The sequence below is a fragment of the Peromyscus californicus genome, unplaced genomic scaffold (assembly GCF_007827085.1).
Source record: "Peromyscus californicus insignis strain IS unplaced genomic scaffold, ASM782708v3 Scaffold_3__1_contigs__length_106647218, whole genome shotgun sequence".
Classification (NCBI taxonomy): domain Eukaryota; kingdom Metazoa; phylum Chordata; class Mammalia; order Rodentia; family Cricetidae; genus Peromyscus; species Peromyscus californicus.
In genome coordinates, this window is record NW_026294551.1 from 77,112,208 (window position 1) to 77,138,283 (window position 26,076).

The 26,076-nt window shown below is 43.3% G+C and overlaps 1 protein-coding gene and 1 long non-coding RNA gene across 2 annotated transcripts; one reads left to right on the forward strand and one right to left on the reverse strand.

Moving 5' to 3' along the window:
• Positions 1-13,331: 13,331 nt before the first annotated feature.
• Positions 13,332-13,764, reverse strand: LOC128122696 (uncharacterized). Its single transcript, XR_008222468.1, has 2 exons — positions 13,653-13,764; positions 13,332-13,565 (listed from the first exon to the last, which is right to left on the reverse strand). It is a non-coding gene; the product is annotated as an uncharacterized LOC128122696 (long non-coding RNA).
• A 118-nt stretch (positions 13,765-13,882) lies between these two features.
• Thg1l (tRNA-histidine guanylyltransferase 1 like) lies at positions 13,883-24,041 on the forward strand. The gene is given in 7 exon segments (XM_052758362.1): positions 13,883-14,064; positions 14,066-14,181; positions 15,366-15,542; positions 17,357-17,526; positions 18,815-18,903; positions 19,975-20,082; positions 22,211-24,041. Coding segments are annotated over 7 exon segments (897 nt in total). The 5' UTR covers positions 13,883-13,989; the 3' UTR covers positions 22,373-24,041.
• Positions 24,042-26,076: the final 2,035 nt, after the last annotated feature.

A 26,076-nucleotide genomic window follows, 5' to 3' on the forward strand; every position in this document is an offset into this window, starting at 1 on the left:
CCTAACTAAGACAGAGACCTAATTCTTTTTTTTTCTTTTTGAAAATTTACCTTCTTTACTGATTCTTTGGGAGTTTCACATCATGAACCCCAATTCTGCTCACCTCCTGGTCACCCCATATCCTCCCCTCACCACTGCAGTGACCCCCCACAAAAGAAAATTTAAAAAAGTCAAACCAAAACAAAAAAGCAAGCAAACAAAATAAACAAACAAACAAAACAAGACACTTCTTCACTTCTCTATTTTTCCTGACTCCCCAACATCTCATTTGTCCTGGTGGCATTGGGAGCAGTGTGTCACATAGTGTACCCTTTTGTCCAATCAGCTTTACTAGCAAATGTTCATTGCAATGAGTCACTGTTCTGGTTCAAAGCCTCTGGTTTCTGGAACACCACCATCATTACTGGATCCTCACTGGAACTCCTCTGGGATATCCTGTGACTACCTGGAGTCATGGAGATCCTGCAGGCATTGTTCCACAGGACCAGAAGGGACCTAATTCTTGAGTATGTTCTTCCCCGGTGAAGGCAATGTGAACACGTATGTAGCAATTCTAATGGAAGAGAAGCCCAATGGGAAACACTGAACTTGCTCATTGACCTGGCTTGAGTTGGATATGCATCTCTGATTCTCTCCATCCATGTCTGAGAGACTGGGAAGGCCACCACAGATATTTGTACTCATTACAGAGAGGACAAGCAGGGTATCCAGAATGGGCTGTATAGACCAAACCTTCTCCTAGAAAAGGTCTAGGTCTGCTTGGGGAGGGGAACTCATTCCTCTGTGCTAATTTACACTATGCTCACCCTGGAGCAAAGACAAGAAAAGGTTATCTTTGCCTGAGTCACATAGTATGCATATAGGAAGAGATTGTTGGACTGTTATGACCTAAACATAGGAAGATAATGATGGGTAATCAAAAACTATGGCTATCTACTTTGTTCCTTAAACCATGAAGAAGCAGGGTAGTACAGATGACACTGGCTACAGTTCTAGAAGCCAGATGCTAAAAAGCCACTTCATTAACCCCCACCCCCACAAACTGTTTCTTTTAGGATGTTGAGGATCTCTGTCTTGACTCAACTTTAGACTCATTGGGAGGAAAAAGTGAGATCCTGTATGAGAGAATAGTTTGGAAACTCTTGGCTTCTACCTGTGTGATGGTTAGACCCTGTTGTCAATTTAAATGAGCTTGAAATCCCCTAGGAGATACACCTCAGGAGTGTGTTTTTTGAGGGACTTTCCAGAGAGGTTTGACTGAGGAGACAAGACTCAGCCTGAGTGTGGATCTCACAATCCCCTGTGCCAGGGTTCCAGGCTGAATAGAAAGGGAAAGAACAACTTGAGTACCAGCACTCATCTCTCTTGCTTCACTGCAGATCCAATGTGACTAGCTGCCAAAAGCTTCTGCTGCCATGTGTTTATCACCATGGCAGACTGTATCCCTTCAAACAGTGAGCCCAAATCAACTCTTCCTTCCTTTCTTTTTTCTTTGTCGGTATTTTCTCACAGCAGTAAGAAAAGTGACTAACACATCCTGGAAGTTATTGTCATTGTTTATTATAGCTTTCCAGACAAGTATTCCCTCTCACATATCAGAGTTGTTCAGTAGATTTTTATGAATTGTCTTATCCATGACATGAAGATTCCTGTGCTCTGGGTACTTTTACAAAATCTTATACAAGCAAACTGCCTAGGCAAAATGTTCATTCAACACCACAACAGAAGATTCCAGGAGCCTATGAAACAAACTGTCAGACTCGTGTTGGGTCTCAATTTAAATGTTTTGTCAGGGAAAAATTCCATGGGTAATCCTAGCTCCCTAAACAGGACAGAGACTGCAATATGCCTTAAAACATCATCTCAAGAGACCATAAGCTCCATTAGGCAGGCACCATTGGCATGTCATTGTTTCACTGGACATGCAATGTAGTGGGAAGTTAGGGAATATTTGTCCAGCGATTGAGTTCATTCATGGAACAAATGCAGCAAAAGTCTAGTAGACTAGAAAAGCATATCTAAGTCCATTTTTGTTCTCCTAACTTCTTTCCCCAACCCTCTAGCAACTAAATCCTTCTGGAATTCTGCTGAATAGAGCAGTTGACCAAATATATCCATTTAAGGACACACAATCAATGACTATCTTAAAATAAAATTCACTCATTCTGAGCTATATAAAAAAACACCTTAAAATACAAAAAAAAAATCTCAAGGCTCTGTAATTACTCACTTCTAGAATATTCATTCCAGATGTCCTAACCTTGTGCATCCTGGAATGTCCTAGTGCTTTTCTCTGTTTGAAAACTATGACAGGACTAAGCAGCCCTTCCTGGAAGCACACCCATGACTCAGAAATTGGATTAGAGTGGTTCAGAGGGAGAAGGAGAGTTTGGGGGCGATCCTTCTTCCCCTCTTCCACCTGCATCTCATTTGCATAATGCAGCTCTTAGGGAAATTGAAATGAGTCAGCATGGAGGAAGACAAACTGAAATATGACTTCCATACCAAAGCCAATTACTTCTCCTTTCATTAAAGTGGTCTTTGAAGTAATAGAAATAATTAAAAAAATGTAGACCATAAATACCTGTCATGCTCAGAATTCTTTATTTTTAATAGTGGAAAAACATACATAAAATTTACCTTTTTGACCATTTTTAAGAATATAATTCAGTTAAGTACAACCACATTATTGTGAACCAATCCCAGACCTCTTTTCATCTTATAAAACTAAATCCTGCATCTATTAAACAAAGGAACTCTCCATCACCCTCTCCCCCAGCAACCAGTGTTGTACTTTCAGTCTCTGTGGACTTGACTACCCCAGGCATGTCGCATGATGCAACCACATGCGATTTGTGTTTTTGTGGCTGGCTTAGTTTATGTGGTGTGGCACCCTCAACGTTCAGCCATATTATATAGCACATGTCAGTGTTTCCTTACTTTTTCAGAGTGACTAACATCTTGTTATAAATCCGTACCACATTTCATCTTTCCTATTCATCCATGATTGGACATTTGGGCTATATCCTCGTCCTAGCTATTGTCCTGGGTGTACATATACCTCTTTGGAATCTAAAACAGATTGCATATCCAAACAAAATCCAATATCCCTTCAGGATAAAAACCCTGAAGGAACTTGGGATGGAGGGAATATATCTCAACACCTGAAAGCTATCTATATGTGACAAATAGATCACCACCATTATGTTAAATGGAGAAATAAAAGTCAAGCCTTTCCCCACTAATCAGGAACAAGACAAGGGTGTCCATTCTCACCACTCTTATTCAGTAGAGTACTTGAAGTCCTAGCTAGAGCAACAAGACAAACAAGGAATTAAAAGGGATACAAACAGGAAAGGAAGAAGTCAAAGTATCTCTATTTGTGTATGACATGATTCTATTCCTGAGAGACCTCAGTCTCTACCAGGAAACTCCTAAAGCTTATAAGCACTTTCAGGAAAGTGGCAGGCTACAGAATTAGCACATTCAGTAATCTTCCTAGAGGGAAAGCTATCAAGGAAGCAATCTCATTCACGATTAGCCAAAACAAACAAACACAAAAACACAAAACGAAAGACCTTGGAATAAACCTAACCAAGGAAGTGAAAGATCTATACAATGAAAATTTTAAGTAGGGCAGTGGTGGTGTGTCGAATGCCTTTAATCCCAGCACTTTGGAGCCTGAGGAAGGTAGTTCTCCAAGTTTGAGGCCAGCTTGGTCTCCTGGTGAGTTCCAGGAGAGCCAAGGTTACATAGAGAAACCCTATCTTGGGAAAGAAAGAAAGAAAAAGAAAGAAAGAAAGAAAGAAAAAGAAAGAAAGAAAGAAAGAAAGAAAGAAAGAAAGAAAGAAAGAAAGAAAGAAAGAAAGAAAGAAAGAGAAAGAAAAAGAAAGAAGGGAGGGAGGGAGGGAGGGAGGGAGGGAGGGAGGGAGGGAGGGAGGGAGGGAGGAAGGAATAAGAAGAAAATTTAAAACACTGAAGAAGTTGGTTTGGGTTCTTTTGAGTGTGAACCCCAAAGTAGAATTTCTAGTTCATGTGTTAATTGTTTTTTTCACAAAACTCTACTGCCACATTCCCTGCGTGCTGAGTTTTACAAGGCAATTTTGTGAGTTCAAAGAGACTTAGAACTTCTGTGCCCTCCCTCAGAGGCTGGTTCTTTGTGAGTGGGTCCTCCGGGACACGCCCTGTTTGAGGATAGGTGGCATCTAGTCATCTGGCAAGTCTGTCAACTTCCTGTTTGTTTTTCATTGTCTCCAAAAGATGTTGTACATAACTTGTACATAACTGACACACAAGAAGAATGATTTCCAACATGGAGGCTGGGGGATGAATCGAGATGCTGTATCTTGAATATGTGGCTCAGTATCAAGTAATTATGGTAGATGGTAATTAATTGAGGAGATAATATGATGCTAGAAGTGTAGCTTTGATCCCTATTTTTTTAAGCTTCTTTTTCATTTTAAAGCTACTTTTCCATTTGTAAAATGGGTTTTTTTCTGAGGATAAAGAGATGACCCTATTGGACACGGTGGCACATACCTTTTATCCCAGCACTCAGGAGGCAGGGGCAGGCAGATCTACAAAGCAAGTTTTAGGCTAGCCAGGCTACATAATGAGACTCTCTTACCTGCCTCCAGCCCCCTAAACAGGAGAGCTGACTATGAAGGGCTATTAAACAGCATCATCCTGCACTTGGAAATGTTCAATAGACGGGAACTATCTGTATGATCACTGGGTTGTGACTCATCTTAACTTGGTAGATGAAACATGAAATGCTATTTATCAATTGATTTTTCAGTTTGTGCATGCACTAAAACGCACCCTGTCAAATTACTGATTCATCCTTCATCCACGTCATTGGCAGATCCAGTAATATTTCATTCGCTTTGATGACTTGGCCTCTGATTTTGCTGTTCCATTCTGTGACCTCAGTGCTACTGGAACCTTACTTCTCACTCTGCCCCAGCACAGACCATGCTTTCTGCTGAAGGGCTTGCAGTAGGAGATGGGGGCTACTCTTTCATTCTGCTCCCACCCACCCGATTGGAGTGGAGCTGGGATACCTGGGTGGGTTCCAAGATTCTCTGTACAGCTGCTCTCTTTTCAAGACATGAGTGCTGTGGAGGCTTGGGTGGGAGGGGAGGCAGAACCCTCCTTAAGTCTGTATGTAGCCTTTGGCTTTTAGCATTTAGGCCAGAAAGTGCATGCGGAGTTGTTGTGCTGGGACATTTAGTACCACCCTGACCCTCCACTGTTATTCAGGTTTCTTGGAGTAAGAACAGCTTTAGCTCTCTTGGGCCACACCAGCTGTCTGTCTCCAACTTCACCTAAGTTTGCTCAGTGCTCCCACAGGCAACTCCCAGTTCCTGACACCACCCCCCACCCCCACCCCCCCCCCACCAACCTCTGAGACCCTTACTAGACCTATCATGACCTTTCCTAGGACTCACAGGCTGTGAGGGAAGGCAGTGATGTAATCCCACTCTGTCTGCAGACACACAACACCTGTCTCCTCTTTTGGGCCAGCTACTCAAGAGAACTAGTCACCGGCTTCAACACTCAGATACAGACACCAAATTCAGGAGACTCATGGAGAAATGAAGACTTCCAGGCTCTGTGGGTAGCTCTCCTGGTGCCTTTTTTTTTTTTCAATGATAACACGGAAAATGCAACAAGTCCCAGATTCCTTTTGGGAAGCGAGGGAGCTGTGCACCCTTCTTAGCTTCCCTAGGAGCCTCCACAGTCCAGAACCACCTGTTCCTGCACTGGGGACATGAGTAAGGCCAGTGACAACGGGGAAGAGTACACACAGGCAAGGGAGGATCATTTTACTGTTGTGTGACATTTAGATTGCATTCTGACAATAAAGTTTGTTTTGAATCAGAGGGCAGAGCTAGTCACTAGCTGACCAAATTAACCATAAAGGTTTTGGAAGACTGAGACCAGACAGAGAGACAGAAGATCTCAGCCTTTTTTTTTTTGGATGGAGAAATGGAAGAGGTAGGAGGTCATTGGTGGCTTCTCTGATCATTCAGGTTCTTACACCATATCTGACTCCCAATTTTTTTTTTTTTTTTTTTTTTTTTTGGTTTTTCGAGACAGGGTTTCTCTGTGTAGTTTTGCGCCTTTCCTGGAACTCGCTTTGTAGACCAGGCTGGCCTCAAACTCACGGAGATCCGCCTGCCTCTGCCTCCCGAGTGCTGGGATTAAAGGCGTGCGCCACCACCGCCCGGCTCCAATTTTTTATTGATAAAGAATAATTAGATAAATGCTTCATTTTACCAAAAAGTCTCAACACGTTTTCTGGTCTCCTTCCTTTCCCTCTCTTTCTATATGTTTTTCTATATGAGCTGTGCATTATTCAAGATAACTATCTTATAACTAACTAACTAACTAACCAACCTAACTTACTCATTGTGCACCAAGATCTACCCCTGATGATACTTCCAGCCTGTCCATTAAAGCAGTGGTTTGCAGAAATGAGTCATTGCCTTACCCCCAGGCTGCCCATATCATTATGCTAAAGAAAGAAGGTACAAACAGTTAAAAACAGGAACAGACGTAAAAGAAAAAATGTAAAGGAGAGTTAATGTTTCTAGAGGATGGATAAGGCTTGCATAAACAGCTCAGATCTTATACTGGTTGGTCTGTGAGACTATCAGGGTAACAAAGCTGATATAATTGTAGTATAATGCAGATGAAGCTAGAGGTCTGGAGGCACATAGGGAACTTCCAGGACATACTAAAATCAACACAACAGACACATGTGGTCCTGGAGATGGCGACGGAACCCACTTTGATGATCTTAGAAGTGATGAAGACACTGATGACACCAACCCCCCATCTACACTGTGCTGTAAATTCTCTGAGGTCATTCTACGTAGTCTTTCAAACCATTAAGAGTGAAATTTCACTTAGCTAGAGCACAGTGTGTTGAAGCATTAATTTTTATTTTAAAATATTCTTTGAAAACTGCATGTTAATACTTTGTTCTTTTAGTGTAATGGGATTTAGGGTGAAACATTATAATGAACCCTTTCAAAAGAAAGGGAAAAAGCCTTTCCATCTTTGGCTACTTTCTTTCTGGCAAATGAATGTCTTGAATTAATTGTCTTCCCCAGTTCCAGCAAATCTGCTTACCCAGCTTTAGTTTCTCATCAGTAGATGCTCTTTTGAGATTTTTTTCATCAAGTTTAAGGACAGCATAAATCCACATGTGGAGCCAAAGAAAACAGAACTATTTTCCATATTTATGTAGACTGATTGTTTTTGTACTTTCATATCTTATACATTTATTTTATCGTTTACATCACCCTGTCACCCAAACATATCAAACATTAAGTGTCTAATCATGGGTAGGTATTTTGAGCATGCAAAATTAGTGCTTGCAGAAACTGAACACTGGGCGTTAACCTGTTACCTTGACATTAGAGCCACTGACGTACTAATTGAGAGTATTTTTATTTGATGTTTGCTTTTGTAAGGTATACCTAAAAATAGGACATGAAAACAAGATGAGAAATAAGTATGTTGTTCTAATATTTACACAGAAAACCTTTAAAATACAGTTTTTAATTTTTTCTTTTCTTTTTGTTTGTTTGTTTGAGACGGGGTTTCTCTGTGTAGCTTTGGAGCCTGTCCTGGAACTCATTCTGTAGACCAGGCTGGCCTCGAACTCACTGAGAGCTGCCTGCCTCTACCTCCCGGTTGCTGGGATAAAAGGCATGCACCACCACTGCCCAGCTAAATTTTTTAAAAGATTTTACTTTAAGTGCAAGTGTGTGTGTGTGTGTGTGTGTGTGTGTGTGTGTGTGTGTGTGTGTGTTTGTGTGTACACCACATGTATGCAGGTTTCCACAAAGACATTGCTGATTCCCCTAGAACTTGATTTACAGGTGGTTGTGAACTCCCATGTGGGTGCTGGGAACTGAGTCCAAGCCCTCTGCAAGAGCAACAAGTACTCTTAACCACTAAGCTGTCTCTCCAGCCCTTCACACATTTTAAACATTTGTGTATTTGTCTGTGTGTCGGGGGGACCTGCATGCCATGATGTGCACTTGGGGGTCAGAAGACAACTTGGGGCAGTGGGCTCTCTCCTTTCTCCACGTGGTGTTCCAAGGTTCTAACTCGGGTCATTCCAAGGTTCTAACTTGGGTCATCAGGCTCGGTGACAGGAACCTTTTCCTGCCCAGCCATCTTGCCAGCCCAAGACCATTTTTAATAATGCATTAAATATTTTTCACTTTGCAAAATGGGTTACACAAAGAGGTGCTGGTTTATTTTCAGTGCCATCTGCTGTAACTCTCAGTTTGGGTCTTCATGGTTGATCAAACAGCAATGTAAAAACAAATAGCTGATTTTTATAATAAATTCTATAATCTAAGCTTTTCTCAAAATAAGCTTAGGTTAAGGGAAAATCGGCCAAATCTTAATGAAGTGGTTTCTGAATGAAAGTGTCCCAGAAATAGAAATATAACAAAAACATGTTGGCATTTAAAAAAAAAACAAAACCGAAAAAATTCCCCTTGTTGGTGACAGCCAGGCGCCAGGCTAAAAGAACTGCATGTCCTCACGTCTCCTGAAGATAAGAAAGACCAGAAATAAGTAAGCAGAATTTGTCCTGCTTTAGTGAAAAACCCATAAAGAGAAATGATTCATGGGGAGGTATGGCCTTTGGCTGCCTTTTTCCTTTCTTCTGCCTGTCTGGAATCAAGAGGCAGTGATCACACCCGTAGCCACCGGAGACAGAAGCTGCATACCAAAACTGGAGGCCTCAACCTCTGAGGGCCATGTGCACAGTGTGTGAGCTTGTGTGTGAGATGTGACTAGTTCATAGCCAAGCACTGAGAAGATCCTTCAAAATGGACCAGATAAAGTTACAGCCACGGGATGTCTGTTTGGATTTTAAGGTATTTTGGCAGGAAGAGACATAATTTCTCTCTATGTACATATAGAAGAGATGAGAAACCAATACAATGTATGTCCCTATGGCAACCATTAGAATTAATCTAACATTCTGCCACTTTCGTCTTTTCTGGCAACCTATATTTACCTTGCCAAATACTTCCAGTATCTCCCAAGATTAGTCTCCTATACAAGCACATAGTTGTTATCTTCCATAAGTCCCTACTTTTGATTACTGAACCTTTCCAGTGGATTACATTACTGTTACATTACTTACTTTCCCCTTCTGTGTAGGAGGATAATACTCCCCTGCTGGCTCCAAGGCCCAGGGAACATCATGGAAGGGAGGGCAGAATGAAAGATGGAGAGGAGTGTTATGAAACACTGTCTTCTGATAATGGGGCGGCCATCACAATGAGGAACACTCGCAGCTGTGGCTACATGCACAAGACCTGTGCCAAGAAAAACAAGGTATGGAAGTAGGTGCAGGAGAAGAGTTGGGGAAGAAGGGGGCTCATGAGGGGTGTGAGACAGATAAAGACAATAATGGGGAGTAACGATGATCACAAAACATTGTGTTGTTGTTTGTTTTTGCTCTTTTATGGGGCCCCGCCACCCAGCTCTGAAATAAATCACACACAGAGGCTTATTCTTAATTATAAATGCCCTGCCTTAGCTTGGCTTGTTTCTTGCCAGCTTTCCTGAACTTAAATTATCCCATCTACTTTTTACCTCTGGGCTTTTCCCGTTCTCTTACTTCTGTAAATCTTACTCTTAATTGGCTTACTGTGTAGCTGGGTGGCTGGCCCCTGGAGTGCTCCTCCTTCTCTGGCTCTTTTCCTCTTTTCACTCCTCCATCTCTTTTCTCCTTCTGTATATTCTTTCTGCCTGCCAGCCCCGCCTATCCTTTCTCCTGCCTCGCTATTGGCTATTCAGTTCTTTATTAGAACTTCAGGTGTTTTAGACAGGCAAAGTAACACAGCTTCACAGAGTTAAACAAATGCAACATAAACAAAAGTAACACACCTTAAAATAATATTCTACAACATATGCGTATGAAACTGACAAAAATAGAAAAAAATAATGAACAGCAAAAAAAGATGCTGCACCACCCAGTGGTGAAACTTCTCAAATCACTTCCGAGATTTTGCATTGAGACAATTTGGGGATCAAAATGCCCCCCTCAAGAAAAAGCAGTGATGAGCAAGAAATAAACTCAAACAGACAGTGGTGATTAATGACAGCTTATAATTAGACTACCCCCAGTGTGTTTATAGCAGTTTTGAAGGTAGTACTGAGTCAGAATTTGTACACTGTGTTTGGTTTGACTTTGAAGTCCTTTTCAATCTGGAACAGCATGCTGGGTAGCTTTTGTCATCTTGACACAAATTGGTGAAGAGGGAACCTCAGCTGAAGAACTGTCTCCATCACTTGGGCCTATCTGTGGGAGCATTTTCTCGATTAATGTTCCATGTGGGAGAGCCCAGCCCACTATGGACAGTGCCATCCTGGGCAGGTGGTCCTGGTTTGTGTAAGAAAGCAAACTGAGCCAGGCATGGTGGCACATGCTTTTAATCCCAGCACTCAGGAGGCAGAGGAGGAAGGACCTCTGTGAGTTCGAGGCCAACCTGGTCTACACAGTGAGTTTCAGTTTCAAGACACCTAGAAATACATAGTGAGACCTATAGGGAAGGAAGAAAGCAAACTGAGCAGCAAGCCAGCTTTCCATGTCAGTTCCTGCCTCCAAGTTCCTGCCTTGACTTCCTTTGACACTGGGCTGTAACCTGTAAGTAAAATAACCCCTTTCCTCCCCAAGTTGTTTTGAGTCACGGTGTCTCACCACAACAGTGATAGCCCTGACTAAGATAACTATGACAACTGTATTATTAGAGCACAGGCTTTCTCCCCCAGGCTTTCTCCTGGATATCATGAAGTGAGCTCCATTAGACCCTCCCCCACCACGGTGAACTGAAATCATATGCTGGATAAATTCTTCCTATTTGGGCTTATTTATTACAGCAGCAGGAGTCTAACACAACCAAGAAGAATAAGTGAGACACAAAAAGCTGCATTTTTTTCTCTCATATGTGGACTTTAAAAAATAAGTGTAACTAGAAGAGGAAATAGTAAGGAAAGGAATGGGATCAAGCAGAATATGTGTGATGAATAGGGGAGTATACCGGGGGATGAATATAATCAGAATATGTTACATGCATGTATGAACATGATGTCCATTATTTTGTATGACTGCCACACACTAATAAAAACATTCATAGAACAAATACAGTAGAACATTAGTAATGGCCCGAGTTCCTGGAGACTCCTGTGGTGAATGCTACCTCATTTGTGGCAGAAATCAGAAAAGTAAACACAGTTTTAAGTTCAACTTACAAACCAATAGAAACCTCAGAACCACTACAAAACCACTAAGGATTTGATAGATAAGTGGATGGGAAGAAAGTGGGAGTTTCTGGGCAAGTCATTACTAGGATTTGGTGCACATCTTGACACAAACCTATGGAGTACACCTACCCAATAACTATGGTAACTTACCCTACCATCCTAGTATGCATGCTGAGGTTTTCATCTGGGTTTTTTTTTTTAACTTTTTAAGTCTTAAGAGACGAAACAGGTGTGGCAGAGATGGCTTATTGGTTAAGTGCACTTGCTGCTGTTTCAGAGGACTGGAGTTCAATTCCCTGTACCCACATCTGGGGGTCTCACAAACAACTGTAACTCCAGCTCCAAGGGGCCTCACACCCTCCTCTGGTCTTCTTGAGTACACATGAGTACACAAGCAATAAAAAAAGAAAATCTCGCCGGGCGGTGGTGGCGCACGCCTTTAATCCCAGCACTTGGGAGGCAGAGGCAGGCAGATCTCTGTGAGTTCGAGGCCAGCCTGGTCTCCAAAGTTCCAGGAAAGGCGCAAAGCTACACAGAGAAACCCTGTCTCAAAAAAAAAAAAAAAAAAAAGAAAAAGAAAATCTCTTTTAAAAAGATGCATAGAGAAAATTATTTAAAAGAAAGAAAATGCACTGTTGCCTGGCTCATACTTGAAAAGGTTCTGTAGGAAGCCTGGGACTTGGCAATTTCAAGAGTATCCTCCGATTTTAAGATGTGGAGAAGACTGTGACCTATTGGTTCAATACGTCAGTCAACTCTAACCAACCTTGTGTGTCTGTCATGTTGCACTGACCAGGATCTCCAGTGGCGGTAGGTTTTAGCAAAATCAATGGCACTGGCTTGGTGACTGGCTGAAGGTAGCGAGTGCTCTTGCTTATGACTGTGATTTTCTTTTTTGTGATTAGCAAACAATTTGTGAGACAATACCACCAGATTTGGAGAACATGGCATTTTTTTCACAAATTATAAAAATCAGTTTTAGTATCCATTAGTGATCCACGTTTGAATTATTTCATAGAAAAACCTGATCATCTGAGCCCACCATTCCATATTTGAAGCTAGTCAGCATTCTTCTGTAAAGTGCTTTCCCTCGTCACTTGGCATTGAATTATAACTGAGAAACAAGGCAAATGCCTTGTTTCTTTTAATAACCAATCACCAGGCTGGGCGATGGTGGCACGCCTTTAATCCCAGCACTTGGGAGGCAGAGGCAGGTGGATCTCTGTGAGTTAGAGGCCACCTTGGTCTACAGAATAAGTTCCAGGACAGGCTCCAAAGCTACACAGAAAAACCCTGTCTCGAAAAACAAAAACAAAACAAAAACCAAAGAAATTAGTGTAACAATTACCTCAAACACTATCAAATACAGCTTTCCTTGTTTGGGTATTGTTATGATGTTGTGGGCTTTGACCTTTGCTGTGTGTCATAATCAACCACCGTAGTTCACGCTCGAACCATCTCTAATTTTCCTGGTGGAAGCACTCCTTACAAAGGCTCCTTTTTGTCACATCCTCTTATTACTCTGAATGGTTCTTTCTCTTCTGCTGCAACATGTGTCTCAGCCTCACTTTGCGTTTTCTGTGACACAGCTAACTTGGAGGCAGTTATTGCTTCTAGGAATTTACTCTAACAAGGAGTGGCGTTGGCAACCGAGAACCGACGCTTACTGCTTACAGGGTGCCATTTCATCTGTGTCAACAGGCAGAGCTGGGAAACGCATTTTTAAAATTCATGAGTTCAAGCCTGGGCAGATGGCTCAGTAATTCAAATGCTTGCCAGGCAAGCATAGAGACCCAGGTTCAAATTCCCAGCATTCACTTAACTAGTGGGACATGGAAGTTTATACCTGTAATCCCAGCACTAGGGAGGCAGAGACAGGAGGCTCCCTAAAACTTGCTGGCCACCTAGTCTAGCTGAATCATCGAGAGACAGTCTCAAAATTAGGATGGAAAGGGACTGAGGAGGACACCTGATGTCCACCTCTGACTGCCACGTACACATAAACACAGATGCACACAAGCTCATACACGTACAAAATTACTTTATGTTGATGAGTACAAATTTCATCTAATGGCATATGGCAGGATAGCATGCCTCAGGTATTAGCTACCAGGAAGCCCGAGGAAGGAAGGTCCCACCATGTGGCTTCCAGGGACCAAACTTTTTAAGTCATCACACTTGGTGTCAAGTACCTTTATAGACTGAGCTGTCCTTTCTTTGTTTAAATCACACTTCTTCGGAACAACCAGTACATAAAACTGGAAAAAACAAACAAGGTCAATGGAGGAAAATACAAAACTGTACAGAAGACTGATTTCTATTTTATGTTCCTTGTTTAAACTTACCGAAAAGAATCTGGAAGGCCCTATCCACAGAGCTGTAAAGTGATAATTTAGTGTATTTCAGTCTTTGCAAGGAATTTATAAATGCTATTTAGAAATAATTTGTAAATACTATTTAGAAATAAGAGACAAAAGAGTCACAACTACACTTTCAAACTTGGTCACGAAACGTTTGACAGCTTTGTGGGAGTAATTTGTTCCAGGCTGGAGAACACAGTCCTGGCAACTTGCTGATGTGAAGACAGGAGAGTCGAGAGAGAAGCCTCCACCGTGGCTAGAGCGGCTCCGTCAGCGACAGGAACTTCCGGGGTGGGGCCCGACCAGTGCTTGCCCATGGGGAATGTGGCCTTTCAACGCTGCTGAGATCGGCAGTCGCTTGGCCGCTACTTCCGTTACTTTGAGACGGTTCCTGAGGTTTGGGGGTGACCATGGCCAAGAGCAAGTTTGAGTACGTGCGGGATTTTGAGGCTGACGATACCTGCTTGCCACACTGCTGGGTTGTGGTGCGGCTGGACGGCCGGAATTTCCACCGGTGAGCTGATGGGGCGGGAGACCGCGTGCGGCGCCTGCACTTCCGGGAAATGCGCGGCTCCCAGTTACTGGGGTAACGCAGCAGCCAATGAGCACTCAGCATTGAGCGTCACCGGAAGGGCTTGCTACGGTCAGAATTTGCTGCCCCCTGGCTGGGATACTTAAAAGAAGCCGGATAGTGTAATTAGTGAAGAGCCCTGCTACTTAAGTAGAAACCAGTTTGCAAGAAATTTGTCAGGGGAAAAGTCACTTCCCGGGCCACTACTTTAAACTTCAGCCAAGTGTACAGCCCTTCTGTTTTCTTTGAGGGCTGACTGTTAAGAGGCCTGCGGAAGCCTAGCTGTGGGCAGGAGTTGATAGTATATCCCTTTCTCATTGTCAGCTTCATATTTCATGGACTGACCGCACTACAGTCAGTGGAAAAAAGAGGGAGACAAAGTAAACCAATGGGGAGTTAGTTTCAGAAAAGTGTTACGTTATTGCTAGTTATTATTATTTTCTAACTGTATAAGTCCATATAGCTATAATAATGTGTACCGAGCACTTCATAAGAGCCAGGCATAATTACATCTTGATCTCCTAATCATCAGGACTAATAAGGTAACATCCTCTATTTACCCAGTAAGGTGAACGTCACAGGAAAGTGAATTGAAGCCCAGCAGTTGTATTCCTTTTTGTCAGTTGGTCAAAAGCAAGGAAAAAAAAAAAAAACCTTGCAATTTGTGTGTGTGTGTGTGTGTGTGTGTGTGTGTGTGTGTGTGCGCGCGCGCGCGCGCTTATTTGTATGTAAGTATGTGGTCAGTTTTTGGGTGTCACTCCTTATACCTGTCCACCTTGTCTTTTTTGAGACAGGGTCTCTCATGAACCTTCCTTAGAACTCACCAAGCCTGGTGGTCATCTAGTCCCAGGAATCCTCTTGTCTCCACCTCCCCAGCATTGGGATTACAAGTGGGTGCCAGAAACACCGCCCCCCTTTTATGATTCAGGGATAGAACTTGGTTTTCATATTTATAAAACAGTTTACCTGCTGAGCTATTTCTCCATCTCTGCTGCAGTTCTCAAGGAAATATGTTAAGCTGTAGCCAGCAGCACGCTTGCAGCATCATCCTCTCTTAACTGCTCTGTGAGCTGATGTAGTAATGACCGACTCTTCACTGTCTGTGCCCTTCTCTTTCCTCTATGAAGGTTTGCTGAGAAACACAACTTTACAAAACCTAATGACAGTCGAGCTCTCAATCTGATGACCAAATGTGCCCAGACAGTAATGGAGGAGCTGGAGGACATTGTGATTGCATATGGACAGAGTGATGAGTACAGCTTTGTGTTCAGGCAGAAAAGCAATTGGTTTAAAAGAAGAGCCAGGTGAGTTTCAAAACCAGCCCTCCATTAGGGTGTTTTTTTTCCTGTTCTCTGCTCTTCTGTTTATCTTGGCAACAGTTGAGAGCTTAATATTTTGGGTGATGTTGCATCTACAGAGTGCACATTTTCTATTTTGGCTGTTTCCTTCAACTGAGGTCTGAGCATTCTTGTGCAATCTATTTTTTTCAGATGCTTTCTTTATCTGATTCTTTCCCGTCTGTATCCCGTCAGTCCAGCTCCCAGGCTGACTTACATTGACTATTTAGACTGTAAACAGAGAGTAGAAAAATAGAGTATTAGTGATTCATAGGTAGCTTGGCCAGTGTCATTCTTTCCATGCATTAAAGTATTATTTAAACTTTTTTTTTTTTTTTTTTTTTTCGAGACAGGGTTTCTCTGTGTAGCTTTGCGCCTTTCCTGGAACTCACTTGGTAGTCCAGGCTGGCCTCGAACTCACAGAGATCCGCCTGGCTCTGCCTCCCGAGTGCTGGGATTAAAGGCGTGCGCCACCACCGCCCGGCTTAAACTTTTAACTAAGAAGATAAATTTGATACTTAATTTGGTAGTATGTTAAACTCTTAGATTATTGTCTCTGTGCAATTCAGCTCAGGCTAGAAAAAAAAAAGAAAGAGAGAAAGAAACTCTTAGAGGAATCAAATTATATGATGAATTGGTATGTTTTTAAAATATTGGTTCCCTTTCTTCCAAGACTGAAAACAATACCAAAACCCCAAAAGAAAAACAACAAAATCTTGAACCATAAATTTATACTACATCCTATGGAGGAAAATTTGGAGTGTGCCGGATAGTTTTATGTCAATTTGATCCAAGCTCAAGGCCTCCGAGAAGGAACCTCAATTAAGAAAATGCCTCCAGAAGATCCAGCTGTAGGCAAGCCTGTCAGGCATTTTCTTAGTTAGTGATTGATAGAGCAAGAGCCCAGATCATGTGGGTGGTACCATCCCTGGGCTGGTGATCCTGGATTCTGTAAGAAAGCAGGCTGAACAAGCCATGGTGAGCAAGCCAGTAAGCAGCACCCCTCCATGGCCTTTGCATCAGCCTCTGCCTCTAGGCTCCTACTCTGCATGGGTTCCTGTCCTGGCTTCCTGTCCTGACTTCCTTTGATGATGAACAGTTGTAGATGTAACCAACGGTCTTATTAAATAAGAAACACAGAGCCGATTCAGAGAAGAAAGCCAAGAGGTCAGAGCTAAGAGCCTCACCCTTCCTGATTCAGGGATCCTCTTCAGCCAAGAGAGCTCTCCGAAAAAGGGGCTACTTCCTGTGCGTATGTCTTTATATAGTCTAGCTGTTCTGCCTTCTCATTGGTTGTAAACCCAAACATGTGACTGCCTCATCGCTGCCTGAATGTACTGCCCTCCAGGTCCTTAAAGGCGTGCGCCACCGCCGCCACGCACTTGCTATGGCTCTAATAGCTCTGACCCCCAGGCAACTTTATTTATTAACATACAATTAAAATCACATTTCAGTACAAGTAAAATACCACCACAAACAGTGATATGGAAGTGTAAGCCAAATAAACCCTTTCCTGCCCAAGTTGCTTTTGGTCATGGTGTTTCATTGCAGTAACAGTAGCCCTGACTAAGACAATGAGTAACTTACGTAGAGGCAGGCTACATTCAAAACATACAGCCAGAATGTTCAAAGTTTGTCTTAGCTGAATATCTTTTGTCTTCTGGCTGGTTGGACAGTTTGTGTAATTTCTCTGTTGCATCCACAGGTCCTATCTTGGTGTCGAATTAATATCAAACACTTTCTCTTCCCTTCTTCTACCCGACCTGCCTTGCGTTTGCAAGTAAGTTCATGACTCTCGTGGCCTCCCAGTTCGCCTCCAGTTACGTGTTTTATTGGCCGGATTACTTTGAGGACCAGCCCCTTCTGTATCCCCCAGGATTTGATGGAAGAGTCGTGTTGTATCCTAGCAACCAGACCTTGAAGGACTACCTCAGTTGGCGGCAGGCAGACTGTAAGTGGCACGATGGACACAGTTCAAGTCACACACCAAATCTGTACATTAGAGCTGTGGATCTGATACAAGTTTGGCTCATTGGTACATTGTTTGGAGTCAAGCGTTTAAAAAAAAAAAAAAAAAGGTTCTTTTTTTCTCTTCAGTAGTCTTTCTCTATAGCCCAGGCTGACTTCAAATCCTGCCTTAGCTCTAAAAGGTCTGTGTAATAGTGTGTGTGCCACCACACCCAGCTCGCTCTCATACACTAGTTAACAATATTTGAAAAGTTAGGTGATTTTACAAGGAAATGACCTGTAGTTGTTTGCGCTCTGTGTGTGTGTGTGTGTGTGTGCAAATGAATGTTTCTATGTGAATGTATGTGTGCATGCATGTGCTTACCTTTGCTTGCCTCTACAAGTGTTGTAGAGCCAGAGGAGGAAGTAGGATGTCCTGTTCTGTCACTCTGCTCTGCCTTATTCCTGGAGCAAGTCTGGCAGCCAGCACGCCCAGAGATCCTCCTATCTCCAACAGCTCTGGGGTTCCAGGTGCATGTAGCTGTGCCCAGCTTCTTACACAGGTGCTGGCATCCGAACTCAGGTCCTCTGGCTTGCACAGCAAGACCTCTTACCCATTTAGCCATTTCTCCAGCTCCTGTTTGCTTTTTAAAATCAGAAGATAAGGCAGTCTTGCATTTCCACGCAGTTTATGCAGAGCCTCTGTGGTGGCAGCTACCTTTTTGCTCTGAAACACAAACTCACAGACACACACACATGAAGTCATAAGCTACACAGTCCCTGCTACTCCCTGCCAGTCCCCTGCAGTTACCCACTGCTCTGTGAACTTACAGAGCACCAGTGCCAGCATCAGTGGTATTTGTGTTGTGATGCCTGCTGTACACGACTACAGTGAGGCTGGTAGTTGCATGTTTTTGTTTTGCCAGAAAAATTGGAAACAAAATGGAAATAGTATGAATCCAGTAGCTTGGAAAATGTTTCTAGAATGAACACCTAAGTCAACATATTTGCATAAGGCATTACTGAAATGACCACTGGAAGCTGGCTTCAGGAAATACGTTTTACATGCTTAGCCCTTTCCCCGTCTGTTCCCTGTGTAGGCAGACTGGGCAAGCCACTGAACGTCCCTGAGATCTGTGTACTCTAAAGTGGAGAGAAGCTGGGTTGTGGGTTCCTGGAAGCATAAATAGTCTATATGTAAAACACAGTACATATACTATAATACATAATAATATATGTTTATATATAACTAAGATTCAGTATATATAAATGTTATTTTGTTTTCCTCACAGGTCACATCAATAATCTTTATAATACAGTTTTCTGGGCCCTTATCCAGCAGTCTGGACTAACACCAGTCCAAGCCCAGGAGAGATTAAAGGTATAAAGATCCTATGACAGAAACACAGCTGGTCTCTCATAACATTCCTGGAGGGTTCTCTGTGGTTCCTTAGCTTCCTTTACAGGTCCATTTTGAAAGGCTATAGAGCTCTCCGTGGCAGGAGCTCTTGCCTTGCTTGCTGTCGGCAGGGATTGGTTATTACTCCCCGCTGAGCTGCTGTGACAGCGTGCTTACACTTGGCTACAACTGCGTCTTAGCTCCCCTCTTTAACCGGTGCATGCGCTCTTCTCCATAGTCCTGCGCAGCCTCTTCCCTCATGTCAGGTCCTCTTGGGCTTTTGTTGCTTCTTAGGTTGAGAACCCCTGAGTATAGTGACAGTCAGTGTTCTGGGAATCAAATAACCATACTTCTGTGTATCCTTTCCGCTCAGTACAATTTAGAAGTAATAGTTCTTACCTCATAGGTTTATAGAAAGAACATGCCCTGATGCATTAATCCATGGAGAAGTAAGTGCTGAGTAAGTCCTGGCCTTCTTCTGAGATGACACTGTTGCCTGTGGGGTGACTGGTTCTCCAGTGATTGACGCACTGTGACCGGTCCTGATAGATCTCCTCCTTTGTGATTACTGAGGTGGTTGTCTTTGCTAATACTGTCAGTAGCAGAGACTTCACACCAGTAGGAACGCCAGCAGCCATGTCTAGTTAGAGCCCACCTCAGAGTTTGCTTCCTCTTAGAGGGGTAAAGACAGCCTTCCTCTGCTTGTTCTTCCTGGAAATCAAGTAAGAAACATTAACACCAAGTTTAGATACAGAGTTCTTGTTTACTGTTAGCAAACCCCACATAGTCTGGACAGTGCAACTGGGGTTTACAGCAGAAGGGCACTTGATGAATGTAGACATCTAGATTAGATGAGGATATCAGGGGCTAGTAATAATCCCCACTAGATTAGAATGCCAGGGGCTGGGGTATAGCTCAGCGGTAGACTGACTGGAATTTTAATTCAAATGAAAATCTATTAGTAACAGTACGATGAGCTCTAACAATCCTCCTGGGTGGTGGGAGTGTAGGAGAAAGACCAACTGAGCTTTTCCTCTCTCCACGTTTCCTCAGGGAACTGTGACAGCAGACAAGAATGAGATCCTGTTCTCTGAGTTCCACATCAACTACAATGATGAGCCGCAGATGTACAGGAAAGGGACAGTGTTGGTGTGGCAGAAGGTAAGGCTACATATTCAGAGAAAAATGGTGATCAGAATGTGGGAGCCCTAGTCTCCCCCAGGTAAGGTTTTGCCCACCACCCCATGTGTGGGTACGGTGCTGGTTGCTAATGTGGCATCGATACTTTCCAATAGGAGACTCTGGGGAGGAACAATTTGGATGCTCATTTTTTCAGTCAGCAGTGGCCTGGAATCTCTCAGGGTTGATGTAAACAGTATCACAGAACTTTAAACTAGTCCTTGTTTTCTGTGTCCTCATATCAAATAAACCCTCTTAACGGGCAAAGTATGAGCTGGAGAGATGGCCCAGCAGTTAAGAGCATTTGTTCCTCTCTAGATCGCTTGGGTTCAGTTCCCGGCACCCACATGGTGGCTCACCATCATTTGTAACTCTAGTCCCAGGAGATTGAGTTCCTCCTTCTGACCTCAGGCACAGCATGCATGTGGTATGCCTTTGTACATACACAGAAGCAAAATACTCATAAAGTAAAAATAAGCCAGGCGTGGTGGCGCACATCTTTAATCCCAGCACACAGGAGGCAGAGACAGACAGAACTCTGAGTTTAAGGCCAGCCTGGTCTACATGATGAGTTCTAGGCCAGCCAGGGCTACATAGTGAGACTCTATCTTAAAAAATAAAATAAATATTTTTTAAGGAGTAGACTATAGATCGGAAGAATTTTGCTTTCATAAAACATTTAAAAAAATACTCTTCCCCGTATCATTAAGTGGTCCATCCACTCCAAGCCAGCCAAAGTACTGAGCACTAAGAGATACTATAAAATGGGGATGGAGGGAGCAAAAGAGACTTTGGCTTTCAGCAATTTCCTGAGATTCCCCCAGAAATTCATAACTTGCCTTAGTATTCTTGGATGCCTCTATACTTACTTCCACCAATATTTTCTCTGCTCTCAGCTCATAGGCATACTTATTTCTCTAAACTGATTTCTTTTCATGTTAGTTATTTCTGAATGAGTGCTTTCAAGAACTAAAGGGTACCTTAAGAGCCATCGGCCCCACTGGCAACCTCAGCTCATTTATTAGCTTTTTCTTACATGTTTGTTCTTTGGTACAGCTTTGGATGTTTATGTGGGCAGAGGAAAATGCCTTCAGTTCCATAGTCAGTGATAACTAGGAAATGAGTCCCCTTGGTTCCTAAGTCTGCTGTGGTAGTGGGTGCCTCTGGAGAAACAGAACAATAGGATGAATATAAGTATAAATATGTACTCGTGTGTGTGTGTGTGTGTGTGTGTGTGTGTGTGTGTGTGTGTGTGTGTGTGTGTGTGTGTATTATTAAATCAACTTACACTAACATAGTACAACTGTTGTCTCACACCTAAGAGGATGAGGACCCGTTAGTTACCTGGTTCTTGGGCTAGGTGTCTCAGCAGTTAGAGTTGTCCCTCAGGGCCTGTCTCACACTGGCAAGGGAGAGAACCCTGTAATTGCACAGCTCACTGGGCTGGGTGGCTCAGTAGTCCCACCCCGGCACTGAAAACCTGCAAGGCTCCTGCAAGGCTCCTGGGTTGCTGGTCCCAAGTCAGTGATGGGAGCTGGGTTTGGTATCAGAAAGTGCTTCCCACACTGAGAATCAGGTAAGACAGTCTGGAAAATTCCTCAGTGAGTCTTCCTACTCAGATGATTCTAATTGGTGGCAAGATGACATTAACGCCAGTCATCACAGTCACTTTTCACAATACAGTAAAGTGATCTTTTTACGAGATTTGTTGTTGTTGAAAATTTTGTGTTGCTAAGCATCAACCCAGGGCCTTACATTTGCTAGAGAGGAACTCTACCACAAATCTCCAGCCACAGCCCTAAAAGTACTGTTTCGTTCTGTTTGTTTCTGAGTTAGGGGCTCACTGTGTAGCCCTGGCTAGCCTGAAACGCACTATGCAGGCCTGGCTAGACTTGAACCCATAAAAATCTGTCTGCCTCTCAAGTGCTGGGATTAAAGGTGTATGCTCCATGCCAACCTAATTTGTATTTCTACTTAGAAAGAAAGATGTCTACCTTGTTGATAAAACTCTTAACAGTCAGTGGCATATCAAGTAAAAAGGTGAATTTCTCCCATAATTCTCTTTGTGTCCCTCTCCCACTCACAACACTGTCCCTACTTTTGCCCATAGGTGGATGAAGTCAAGACACAAGAAATTAGGCTACCAGAAGAAATGGAAGGGAAAAAGATGACCATAACACGGACCAGAACCAGGCCGCTGCCCTTGTACTGCGACCTCATTGGGGATGCTTTCTGGAAGGAACACCCAGACATTCTGGAGGAAGGGAACTGACCCTGCACCCTGCAGTTCTTCTGTGCTCAGCCATGCAGGGCTCCCTGAGTCTCCTCTCCTTAGGTGGCTCGAGCATTCCTAGCCCCAAGAACACTGGAAGGAGTGATGTGGCTGGAGCTGGGTGGAGACAGAGAAAGAAGCAATGGACGGGGGCGGTATATCTTACTGTGCTGAAGCAGAATACCTTTTTTTTTTTTTTTTTTACGGTGTTAGAACATGACTTCTTTGGCTCTTTTCAAAATCATGATCCTATTTTTATAAAGGAACTATTCATGCTTTGCTGGCGGAGTCATTTTTAGCTGTGGCATAAGCCTTATAAAAACCTGTCGTCTCTTTTCACCCCTGATAGAAGAGGAGCCCAAACTTTACCCTCACCCACCTTTCTTAACTAGAGAACGTGGTGACTGAAAATTCCACTTCTGACAGCCGTGTACTTGCGCTCATCTTTGGCATGAAGTTAAATATGGGTGCCTGCCTGCACGATGCCTCCAGATTGAGGAATCCCAGGGAACACTTGAGGCTTTGTGCCAGTTCCTCGGGGTGGCAGCTGCAGCCGAACAAATGAGGGGTGGTTTGGGTGTCCTGCACCATTCCAGAATTGATTTTTCTGCAACTGTTAGCATGATCATCATCATCTCTGACCAGGGACATAGTTTCCAGTCACTTAACTCTTCTGAAGAAAAGGTATTTTAGGGAGCTATATGTGTGTGTATGAATGAGGATGGAGAAACAGCTACTCCATGGACACTGGAAGTACTTCAGTTGGAAAAGCTGACTTCGGCTTAGACTTCTGGGCAAGCATTTCCAAATAGCCTCCATGTAGTCAGAACTGTAACATTTGAATTCAGGAGCACCAGGAGGCCTGATACTGTGGTTTAGCCTAATCCCAGTTCTCAGGAGGTTGAGGCAGGAAGAGTAAATGTTTGAAGCCAAGCTGGACTACATGGCAAGACTGTAAAAAGGTGGAGTTGGGGTTGGGGGCTCTACTGATTTCAGAGTTGGTTTTTTTTTTTTTTTCAAGACAGGGTTTTTCTGTGTAGCCTTGGAATTTCAGAGGTTTTAAAATAGCCCCTCCTGCCAGTCGGTGGTGGTGGTGCACACCTTTAATCCCAGCACTCGGGAGGCAGAGGCAGGCGGATCTCTATGAGTTCAAGGCCAGCCTGGTCTCCAAAGCGAGTTCCAGGAAAGGCGCAAAGCTACACAGAGAAACCCTGTCTCAAAAAAAAAAAACTAAAAAAAAAAAAAAAAAAAGCCCTTCCTCCTGCTAATGGTGGGATGGAGTCGGCAAGGGGACAGAGAGTAGTAATGGAAATCATTTGTTGCCGAGGTGTGTTGGATTCAATAGGAAAGTCACGTTTCCTCTTGACCTTGTTTTATATTTTAAAGGAAAAAGATTATTTGCCCCCACCAGGAATTAATTAAAAGACAGCCCATGTCCTGCTTCCTGGTCTGGATTGCAGAATTTACAGCCAAGAAAATGTATTTTTGAAAGTGCAGCGTCTGGCCTCATCCCTCACTAATTGACACCCCATCTGCTGATGCCATTTTTTTCCTTCCTGTTCTCCCCACTCCCCAGGAAGAAGCAAGAGAGCTCATGTTTGGTAACTGCTAAAATCTTTTTAAGGGGAAAAAAAGTATAATAAAGATTTCAACTCCTTGGCCTACTTAATTGGTTTCTACAGAGTGAGTCTAACTTGTGTGTATGTCTTTGAGAAAGTTAGGATGTATGTACCCACATGGCAGACATCCAGAGACTTCTGGGTACATTTTAAGAATATTCGTTTGAATGCTTAATTTTGAAGTGCCAATGTAAGACACCCATGTGGATATTTGGGACTCAGCAATGTGATTTTTTTTTTTAAGCCCAAAGGCTTCTGATACATGGCCGTCAGCATTATAGCATTTTTGGCAAGCAATTCCCTCTGCATACTGATGAAGCAGTGAGATCGTTAGCTCCGATGAGCAAATTTAACTTAATGGTAAGTTGATAGCATTTTATATCAAAGTTGGACAAGTAGGGAATAAAAACCAAGTTTCATGACAACCCCTAGAGAAAGTTTGTGCTTTCAGATACTGGGAAGCCTATCTCTGGACTTGTCCTAAGACAGTCATTTACTGGTAGTTATGTGGCATGGAGGTTTTCACCCTCGAAGGGGATTTTAAAGCAATAAACTAGGTTTAATACCAGTGCCATCAAGAAACGATTACTGGACTGGAGAGATGGCTCAGCAGTTAAGAGCACTGGCTGCTCTTCCAGCGACCTGGGTTCAATTCCCAGCACCCACGTGGCAGCTCACAACTGTCTGTAACTTCAGTTCCAAGGGATCAGATACCCTCACACAGACATACATGCAGGCACACCCCAGTGCACATAACAGTAAATAAATATTTAAAAAAAGGAAACCATCGCTGACCTAATGCTTGATTTTTATTTTGTGTGATTTCATCCCACTGCGTTTCTCATAGTCGCATGTTAATTTTCGTCTTTGTCTTGAAGATATTCAAGTATCCTTTTGGGTCACATTTTCAAACTCAGAAAGTAAATAAAACCCCAAAGCAGCTAGTGTAGCCTTAAGACTGGGTGATACTTTGAGAAGGTGGTGGCGGTGAGGAGAGTGACTTGGGTGATACTCTGAGAAGGTGGTGGCGGTGAGGAGAGTGACTTGTGTGATACTCTGAGAAGGTGGTGGCGGTGAGGAGAGTGACTTGTGTGGCTGGAGATGGCAGGAAATAGGTCGGCCCTGCTGGATTGAGGTACTATTACAGGAGATGCACTTAAAAGAAATTAGTTTGGGACTGGAGAGATGGCTTGGGGTAAGAGCACTGGCTGCTCTTCCAGAGGACTGGGGTTCAATTCCCTGGGCCCACATGGCCACTCACAATCATCAGTAACTCCAGTTCCAGGGGATCTGACACTGGCCTCTGCTGGCACTGATCGCACATGGTGCAGACATACACAGGAGCTATAGCGTGGCTTTGCTGAATTAGAGCTGTCAAATAGTGTCAGTTCGCTCACAGGATCCTTTGGAGTTTGCAGAACCCAGGAAAACGGTGACGGAGTGAATTTCCTTTTCTTTGATACTAAGGGGTCTCCAGTCTTAGTGAGCAGAGAAAGGCGATGAGGATTGGAGTCACCCATCTTTTATAGTGTTTAACCAGCTAACGTGCACCCACTGTGTGCTCTGTACCCTTCCTGTCATATTTCAGATGACAGGAAAAAACCAAAGAGGCTCAATAATTTGAGCCCAGATGAGCTAACTCGGCCCATGTCAGGAGTAGTACTTAACGGTATGGGATATGCCTTGTTGTCCTGTCCTTTGTCTCCAACTCAAGTTGGACAACAGAGAATGTCCTCGGACTTTAAAATGCGGGACTCGGGGTCCAGCCCGCAGCATCAAACGCCCTAAAGCTGTCAGTTAAGTATCAATGAGTTTTTTAAAATAAATGGTCAATTTTTGTACAGCCCCCAGAATGTTGGCTTTGTTTTTGAATAATTTGTCCCTAATTGCGTATTTTGTTGACGTTAGATCTCAAATTCAGAAAAGATAGTAAATGTCAATGGGAGTGGGAAAATGAGAACTAAGAAATAGTATCTACTTCAGTAACAAAACAAAAAGGTCAGAGGACAGCCTCAACCTGTCAGCCATCTGTGGGGGCGGAGCGAGGCCCGGGCAGGTCACGCCTCTCACCACGCCCCCACCCCG